Source organism: Scylla paramamosain, chromosome 46, assembly GCF_035594125.1.
Source record: "Scylla paramamosain isolate STU-SP2022 chromosome 46, ASM3559412v1, whole genome shotgun sequence".
Taxonomy (NCBI): Eukaryota; Metazoa; Arthropoda; class Malacostraca; order Decapoda; family Portunidae; genus Scylla; species Scylla paramamosain.
In genome coordinates, this window is record NC_087196.1 from 4455858 (window position 1) to 4465857 (window position 10000).

The following is a 10000-nucleotide window of genomic DNA, read 5'->3' on the forward strand; positions in this document are numbered from 1 at the left end:
AATACAGACTCTCACCAAACTTCCTTTTCCTCCTCCTCCTCCTCCTCCTCCTCCTCCTCCTCCTCCTCTCTTCTTTCTCTCACATCTATTTCTTCTTTTCCTCTCTCTCTCTCTCTCTCTCTCTCTCTCTCTCTCTCTCTCTCTCTCTCTCTCTCTCTCTCTCTCTCTCCACCACCACCTCAAACTTTGCAATGACTCCCCCATCTCCCCCCTCCGCCCCCCCTTGACCTTAGAGACCCTTCATCTCCATTAGGCTTTATGACCTGACCCCGGTGACCCCTCACTGACCCCCCCATTCTCCCAGGGTGACCTCCCCCTCCCACTCCCTTTCTCTATTAAAAAAACGGACAGGAAAAGTGAAAATAAACCAACAAAATCTCAAGGGAATCTCTCTCTCTCTCTCTCTCTCTCTCTCTCTCTCTCTCTCTCTCTCTCTCTCTCTCTCTCTCTCTCTCTCATTCTTTTCCTCTCGTTTTTCTTCTTCCATCACAGCTTTCTCTCTTCCTTCCTTCCTTCATCGTATCTTTCTCTCTCTTCCTTCCTTCCTTCCTTCCTTCCTTCCTTCCTTTCTTTCTTCCTTCTAATTTATCCTACCTTGTACCTTCTACCTTTCTTGTGAACCGTAATTAACACATACAGGTGATATTATACAGGTGTTACCAGTACAAGCGCACTAATAACCCCTAATTAACGTACAGGTGAGGTCACAGGTGCTAATTACAGGTGAGACAGGTGGGCAGGTGCCTCGCTTTGTGTCTTATCGTAATGACCCACAAAAGTTTGCTTAATTAGTTTGCAAAGTTGTAGTAAAGCCAATTAAAGTGAGGTAAAGAGAGAGAGAGAGAGAGAGAGAGAGAGAGAGAGAGAGAGAGAGAGAGAGAGAGAGAGAGAGAGAGAGAGAGAGAGAGAGAGAGAGAGAGAGAGAGGGCGTTATGATGGGTGGGTAAGCAGCAGCAGAAGTGGAGGAAAGATTAAAGAGGAGGGAAGTGAAGAGAAGGTGGAGGAAAATATGAAGTGGAGGAAAAGTTAAGAAAAGTGGAGGGGAAGTGGAGGAAAGAGAAGGAAAAGTGGAGGAAAGGAGGGAAAGAGAAGGAAAGAGGAAAAGGAAAAAAGGTGGAGATTAAAAAAAAACACTAACACTTCTCCTCCTCCTCCTCCTCTTCTTCCTCCTCCTCTTCCTCCTCTTCTTCCTCCTCCTCCTCCGTACAAAGCAGCTATTTACTGTTCATATATCGTGGTTTAGCTTGAAAGACACAGCAGAGGTAGAAAATCCTCCTCCTCCTCCTCCTCCTCCTCCTCCTCCTCTTCCTCCTCCTCCTTCTCCTCCTCCTCCTCCTCTTTTCCTTCTTTTCCTGTCTCAAGTAATTTCTTCCTCTCCTCTTTTACCTTCTTATTCCTTATCTTCCTTTATTTTCTTCTTCTTCTTCTTCTTCCTCCTCCTCTTCCTCTTCTTCCTCTTTATTCTAATTTCCATCTATCTCTTTTTACAAGCAATATTTTTCTCTTTTCCTCTCATTTCTCTATTTTCCTTCTCCTCTTCCTCCTCCCTGAGAGAGAGAGAGAGAGAGAGAGAGAGAGAGAGAGAGAGAGAGAGAGAGAGAGAGAGAGAGAGAGAGAGAGAGAGAGAGAGAGAGAGCACCCATACCTGCAAATTCGGGTGCACCTCTCTAAAGCTAATTAAAAAGCCCAGGTAATTCATCATACATTAATTAATTCAGGTGACAGGTAAGGGGGGGACGGGGAGGAGGAGAAGGAGGAGGAGGAGGAGGAGGAGGAGGAGGAGGAGGAGGAGGAGGAGGAGGTATTAAAATGTGGGTGATTGGAGGGAATGAAAGGGAGGGAGGGAGGGAGGGAAGGAGGGAAGGAGGGAGGGAGAGAAGGAAATAAAAAATGAAAACAGACAAATAGAATAAGAAGAAAAGGGAAAGAAATAAACGAAAAAAAAAATAGAAATGTAAAATTAGAAGAAACGAAAGAAAATAAAAACAAAATAAAGAAACAAAAAATAAGGAAGGAAATAAGAGAGAAAATAAAATAAAAAAGGTAACATGAACTTTAAACCAAAACAAAGAAAAGAAGGAAAAAAAAACAAGAAAATAACAACATCAACACAACCAGCAAGAATAAACTAAACTCTTTTCCTTAGACACAAAAAACAATATTCCTAATTTTATCCTTCTCTTCCTGACCCTAATTAGGAGCGTGGGGGGAACAAAGTGCTAAGCTGCTGTGAAGGTTTTAAGTGTTGTTGTTGTTGCTGTTGTTGTTGTTGTTGTTGTTGTTGTTGTTGTGGTGGTGGTGGTGGTAGTGCTGGTGGTGGTACTGGTGGTGGAAGAGGAAAAGTGTGTTTGTTTGTCTGTGTTTCTCTCTCTCTCTCTCTCTCTCTCTCTCTCTCTCTCTCTCTCTCTCTCTCTCTCTCTCTCTCTCTCAATTTCCACAATATATTCACTCTCCACTCAAATACAGCAAAACTAGTCAAAAATATTAAACATACTAATATCATTACTAATATTCTGTTACTAATACTGTGTTGCTAGACCAGTACTGTGTTCCCTGTGTTACGCCCCTGAGTGTTGCAATGCTAACTAGGTCGCCACACACCTCCAGCAAACCTGTGCAAAGTGGCTGTCCTTCCCCGTAGAGTTAGTGAAACGTGGGTCCAGTTCACCGTAGACTTTTTCAGCCGCTACTTGTCAAGATAGCGTTAGAGGTGGAATGCAAAGGAATACAAAGGAAGTACAAGCAGCAACAGACCCCCACCAATGTTCTTGCTAGGGTGTTTGGGTAACTGTTCTATTCTTTTAGTGGGAGAGACAGGATACCACAGATTGAGGAGGAGGAGGAAGGGATAATATTACCCAAAAAATATAACAAAACACACTCAAAACACATCCAAAGCACACTCAAAACACACCCAAAACACTCAAAACACACCCAAAACACACTCAAAACACACCCAAAACACACCCAAAGCACACTCAAAACACACCCAAAACACTCAAAACACACCCAAAACACACTCAAAACACACCCAAAACACTCAAAACACCCAAAAACACACTCAAAACACACCCAAAACACTCAACACACCCAAAACACACTCAAAACACAACCAAAACACTCAAAACACACCCAAAACACACTCAAAACACACCCAAAACACTCAAAACACACCCAAAACACACCCAAAACACTCAAAACACACCCAAAGCACACTCAAAACACACTCAAAACACTCAACACACCCAAAACACACCCAAAGCACACTCAAAACACACCCAAAACACTCAAAACACACCCAAAACACACCCAAAGCACACTCAAAACACATCCCAAAACACTCAAAACACACCCGAAACACACCCAAAACACTCAAAACACACCCAAAACACTCAAAACACACCCAAAACACTCAAAACACACCCGAAACACACCCAAAACACTCAAAACACACCCAAAACACTCAAAACACACCCAAAACACTCAAAACACACCCGAAACACACCCAAAACACTCAAAACACACCCAAAGCACACTCAAAACACACCCAAAACACTCAAAACACACACAAAACACTCAAAACACACCCAAAACTCAAAATACACCCGAAACACACCCAAAACACACCCAAAACACTCAAAACACACCCAAAACACACCCAAAATATACCCAAAACACTCTAAACACACCCAAAACTCAAAAAATACCCAAAACACTCAAAACACACCCAAAAGCACACTCAAAACACACCCAAAACACTCAAAACACACCCAAAACACTCAAAACACACCCAAAACACACCTAAAACACTCAAAACACACCCAAAACACCCAAAACACACCCAAAACACTCAAAACACCCAAAACACACCCAAAACACTTAAAACACACCCAAAACACTCCAAACACACCCAAAACACTCAAAACACACCCAAACACTCAAAACACCCAAAATACACTCAAAACACACCCAAGACGTAACTCATACACCGTCTCCCCTACCTCAGACACCCCCAACACCTCCATCCCCCTTACCCACACCCCTCAACGACTCACACATCCCCAAACACCCAAGAAGTGTATCAGCTGTTCGTCTATTCCAGGGCACGACGCAAGAAGTGAAAGAGGAGGAGAGACAGTTTGTTTACCTGTGTGTTCCTTCATCTCCCTGCCTCACCTGTCATTACTGAGGGGGTATTTACTTGACACGGCACAGGTGAGGTTACGTAGGTGTGTGTGTGTGTGTGTGTGTGTGTGTGTGTGTGTGTGTGTGTGTGTGTGTGTGTGTGTGTGTGTGTGTGTGTGTGTGTGTGTGTGTGTGTGTGTGTGTGTCTTTTCTTCTTTTTCGTTTTTTTTTCTCTTCCATCTTCTCTTCCTCCTCTTCCTCCTCCTGTTCCTCTTCCTCCTCCTCCTCCTCCTCCTCCTCATCCTCTTCTTCTTCTTCCTCCTCCTTCCCTCTGTGTGTGTGTGTGTGTGTGTGTGTGTGTGTGTGTGTGTGTGTGTGTGTGTGTGTGTGTGTGTGTGTGTGTGTGTGTGTGTGTGTGTGTGTGTGTGTGTGTGTGTGTGTGTGTGTGTGTAGTTGTAGTAGTAGCAATAATAATAATAACAATAATAATAGTAATAATAATAGTAGTAGTAGTAGTAGTAGTAGTAGTAGTAGTAGTAGTAGTAGTAGTAGTAGTAGTAGTAGTAGTGGTAGTATAGTAGTATAGTAGTAGTAGTAGTAATAATAATAATAATAATAATAATAATAATAATAATAATAATAATAATAATAATAATAATAATAATAATAATGATGATGATGATGATGAATAAAACAGATTCCAAACATCATTTTTTTCTTTCGATGGAGATCATAACTTTTCACATTTAATTAAAAGATATCACGGCACATAATTACTCTCTCTCTCTCTCTCTCTCTCTCTCTCTCTCTCTCTCTCTCTCTCTCTCTCTCTCTCTCTCTCAACCTCGACTATCTCCCATTAATTTATCTCCTGCACATTCAAGTGTGAGAGAGAGAGAGAGAGAGAGAGAGAGAGAGAGAGAGAGAGAGAGAGAGAGAGAGAGAGAGAGAGAGAGAGAGAGAGAGAGAGAGAGAGAGAGAGAGAGAGAGAGAGAGAGAGAGAGAGAGAGAGAGAGAGAGAGAGAGAGAGAGAGAGAGAGAGAGAGAGATTTATACTAACTACACTTCTTATCTTCAGATTGAACCTCTCTGAAGAAGAAGAAGAAGAAAAAGAAAAAGAAAAAGAAAAAGAAAAGAAGAAGAAGAAGAAGAAGAAGAAGAAGAAGAAGATATACATCACTACTACTACTACTACTACTACTACTACTACTACTACTACTACTATCACCACCACCACCACCATAATTAAGAAAGAAGAAGAGGAAAATGGAAAAATATTTATTCTCTTCTCTTTATCTACATTTTTATCATTTTTCTTCTTGTCTCCATTCTCTCTTCCTCCATCCCAGCCTCCCTCTTGGATAACGAAACGATAAACAGGGATAACAGGATAAAGAGAGGAAGAAGAGCAGAAGAAGAAGAAGAGGAAGATTTGATAAAAGATAATATTATTGTGCATTTTTGTGTTTTTCTCTCATTTCCTTCTTTATTTATTTTTTTATTTATCTTTCTCAAAACTCTTTCTCTCCCTCTTTCTCTTTTCTGTTTGTCTATATTTTCTATCTTTCTTTCTCTCTTTCTATCTTTATCCATTCTTTCTTTTCACTTTCTCTCTCTCTCTCTCTCTCTCTCTCTCTCTCTCTCTCTCTCTCTCTCTCTCTCTCTTGCTCTATATATATTTTTTCTTCTTTCTCACACCTCTTTCATTCTGTCTCCCTCTCTCTCCCTTTCTCTTTTCTCTTCCATATTTATTACTCCTCCTCCTCCTCCTCCTCCTCCTCTTCCTCATTCGTTCTCTTCTCTTTTTCTTTTTGTTTCTCTTTTTATTCATTCCCCTTTGTTCCCCTCCATCTTAAATCAGTTATTCTCTCTCTCTCTCTCTCTCTCTCTCTCTCTCTCTCTCTCTCTCTCTCTCTCTCTCTCTCTCTCTCTCTCTCTCTCTCTCTCTCTCATATCTACCTATCTATCAGTCTGTCTGTCTATCTATCTATCTATCTATCTATCAGTCTATCTCAAGTACAGATTCAAGACAGTGCTAAGACAAGAATACACTATAAAGTCTAAACACTGAGGTGAACTAAAATATAAGACAACATTACGAACAGAAACGGAATTATAAAGTGTTGTAATTGAAAGAGAATAAAAGAAAAAGGTGCATCTGAAATATAAACCTTTGCTATAAATTTGAGTGGTGTGTGGCAGTGTGATAAATGAAGGGAAAAGGAAAGGGTTAGACGAGGAGAGAGCGTGTGAAAATGATAGACTGATAGTGAAAAGGTAAATAAGGATGCTAAAAAAGTTGTCCAAACGGAGGAAAATACATTGAAACGGAGGAAAAACAGTGAAACGGAAGTACACAAGGAAAACAAGTAGATGAAATAACAGATAAGGTTGACAAGTGAGTGTGTGAGTGCATGAGTGCGTACATTACTTGACAAACCAAACTTAACCCAAACAAACTAAAACCCAAAAAATGGCAACAGAGAGAGGTAGAGGGCCATCACGCCACCCACACCCTCACGGCCACCCCCAGCCACACCCACACGAATACCCACACCACCCGAGGGACGCCCCACAGCCACACGGGCACCCACACGTGTACCGCAAACCCTTGGGAGAGAAAATCAAGGACTGCTGTAGATCCACAATAGCCTTTGTGTTCAGTAACGTGGGTGTGTGTGGACTGATGGTCGGGTATACAATAATGGGCGCCTTTCTCTTCTCCCATATAGAAAAGGAGGAAGAGGAGGATGGGACGGAGGTGGTAATAGATGCGGATGATTTAAGGAATAAGACGATAGAGCGCCTGTGGAATGTGACAGTGGCTCTCAATGTTCTGGATGAAGGAAACTGGCGGAGCAACGTAACGGGGATTGTGAAATATTACCAGAAGGAAGTGGTGGACCTCGTGGGCAATGGCTGGACCGGGGAGACTACGACTATTAAGAGCAAGTGGAGTATCGAAGGGGGGTTTCTATACTCCCTCACTGTTATCACTACTATTGGTGAGTGTGTGGTTGTTGTTGTTGTTGTTGTTGTTGTTGTATTCTTCATTTTCTTCCTTCTTCTCCTCTTCTTCCTTCTTCATCTCTCTTCATTCTCCATGCCTCCTAGTTCTTCCTTCGCCTCTTCTTTCCTCCTTACTTCTATATCTCTCTTCCTTTCCCTCTAATCCACCTCCTCCTTTTTTACTTCTTCCTCCTCCTCTTCTTACATCCTTCCTTCCAATCCTCCTCCTCCTCCTAATTTTTTCCCATCCTTTCACTCTCTCGTACTTTAACTCTCTCTCTCTCTCTCTCTCTCTCTCTCTCTCTCTCTCTCTCTCTCTCTCTCTCTCTCTCTCTCTCTCTCTCTCTCTCTCTCTCATAACAATCCCGCCTTGTCTAACGGGCTCATTCAAGCAACACACTAACCTGCCTCATTATCGTTACATATACCTCTCTCTCTCTCTCTCTCTCTCTCTCTCTCTCTCTCTCTCTCTCTCTCTCTCTCTCTCTCTCTCTCTCTCTCTCTCGGACTAGCTACATGTTTTATTATTTTTTTTCAAAGGTTATGTTACTCTCTCTCTCTCTCTCTCTCTCTCTCTCTCTCTCTCTCTCTCTCTCTCTCTCTCTCTCTCTCTCTCTCTCTCTCTCTCTCTCAATTAACGTTCTGTTAACATTTTTCAGCTTTCACTTGGAATATTTCTCTCTCTCTCTCTCTCTCTCTCTCTCTCTCTCTCTCTCTCTCTCTCTCTCTCTCTCTCTCTCTCTCTCTCTCTCTCTCTCTCTTATCCTTTCCTCTGCCCGCTCCATTTTTCCGCTTCACTGGGTTAGAGAGAGAGAGAGAGAGAGAGAGAGAGAGAGAGAGAGAGAGAGAGAGAGAGAGAGAGAGAGAGAGAGAGAGAGAGAGAGAGAGAGAGAGAGAGAGAGAGAGACGGACAGAAACAGAGACGGAGACAGAGACAGACAGACAGACAGACAGAGAAAGAAGAACATAATTCAGAGAAAGAACGAAGGAGGAAGAAGAGAAAGATGAAGTAAAGAGGAATTAAGGAAGAATTATTAAAAGAAGGAGATGAAAGAGATAGAAGAAAGATGTGTGGAGAAGAAAGGTAGATAAATAACAGAGAGAGAGAGAGAGAGAGAGAGAGAGAGAGAGAGAGAGAGAGAGAGAGAGAGAGAGAGAGAGAGAGAGAGAGAGAGAGAGAGAGAGAGAGAGAGAGAGAGAGAGAGAGAGAGAGAGAGAATTAACTTAAGACTAAAAAAGAAAGATGAGAGAAAAAAAGAGAAAAACGAATAAAAATGAATATAAAAGAGAATAACGAAGGGAAATAAAAAAAGATCACAAAGGAAGAACAATGAAAAAATGAAATATAACAACGTATGGGAAGAGAAAAAGAAAAAAATAATAAAAACTGAAAAATAAATAAAAATAGAGAGAGAGAGAGAGAGAGAGAGAGAGAGAGAGAGAGAGAGAGAGAGAGAGAGAGAGAGAGAGAGAGAGAGAGAGAGAGAGAGAGAGAGAAATATATACAAAACCTCAAATTTTCCTTTTCTTTTTTCATTCTCTTTTCTTCTTTAAACTTTCTTCCTTCTTCCTCCACTTTCACCATCCACCCTCTTTATCAAGTCTTCCCTTCCTCCTCTTCCACACACACACACACACACACACACACACACACACACACACACACACACACACACACACACACACGTCAATAAAATACAAATAAAACCATACGTATCTTTCTGTATTGGATGTGAAATAAAGAAAAAAGGAAAAGAAGAAATAATTAAAAAAGAAAGGATGAGAGAGAGAGAGAGAGAGAGAGAGAGAGAGAGAGAGAGAGAGAGAGAGAGAGAGAGAGAGAGAGAGAGAGAGAGAGAGAGTCAAAGGTTTAAAAGAGAAGAATAAATAAAAATTGAAAAAGGGAATAAAAGGAGGGAGATAAAAATATTGTCAAAAATTCCTGTCATAAAAGAAAGGGGAGAGAGAGAGAGAGAGAGAGAGAGAGAGAGAGAGAGAGAGAGAGAGAGAGAGAGAGAGAGAGAGAGAGAGAGAGAGAGAGAGAGAGAGAGAGAGAGAGAGAGAGAGAGAGAGAGAGAACGTGAAGATTTTATAGTGAAAAGCAACAAATAATATTAATAATAAGAATATAAAAAGAACAAGAAGAACAAGATGATGATGAACAAGAACAACAACAACAACAATAATAATAATAATAATAATAATAATAATAATAATAATAATAATAATAATAATAATATTAATAATAATAATAATGATAACAATAACAAAAAACAACAACAACAACAAAAGTGAAAAATAAAGAAACAGAAAAGATAAAGGAAAAGAAACATGAAAAAGAAAAAAACAAAGGAAAAAATTTGTGAACTTTACCAACAAAACAAACTGTCCCACTCTCTCTCTCTCTCTCTCTCTCTCTCTCTCTCTCTCTCTCTCTCTCTCTCTCTCTCTCTCTCTCTCTCTCTCTCTCTCTCTCTCTCTCTCTCTCTCTCTGCTATAAAAAAATGAAACAAACAAACAAATAAAACATGTGTGTGTGTGTGTGTGTGTGTGTGTGTGTGTGTGTGTGTGTGTGTGTGTGTGTGTGTCTGTGTGTGTGTGTGTGTGTGTGTGTGTGTGTGTGTGTGTGTGTGTGTGTGTGTGTGTGTGTGTGTGTGTGTGTGTGTGTGTGTGTGTGTGTGTGTGTGTGTGTGTGTGTGTGTGTGTGTGTATCCTTCAGGCTTAAGTTAAATAATTCCTTGTAACGAGGAGGAGGAGGAGGAGGAGGAGGAGGAGGAGGAGGAGGAGGAGGAGGAGGAGGAGGAGGAGGAGGAGGAGGAAAAAGGAGGAGGAAAAACAAGAAGACCAAAGAGAAAATAACAGTAAG

General features: G+C 41.2%; 1 protein-coding gene across 1 annotated transcript in view; it reads left to right on the forward strand.

Annotated features, from left to right (window-relative positions):
* LOC135094716 (potassium channel subfamily K member 16-like) overlaps positions 1-10000 on the forward strand; it is a 20422-nt gene that overhangs the window by 8180 nt on the left and 2242 nt on the right. The window contains exons 2-3 of the mRNA XM_063995050.1: positions 4103-4215; positions 5204-7130. Coding sequence (XP_063851120.1) covers positions 6599-7130 — 532 coding nt within the window. The 5' untranslated portion in view covers positions 4103-4215; positions 5204-6598. The remainder of the gene's footprint in view (positions 1-4102; positions 4216-5203; positions 7131-10000) is intronic.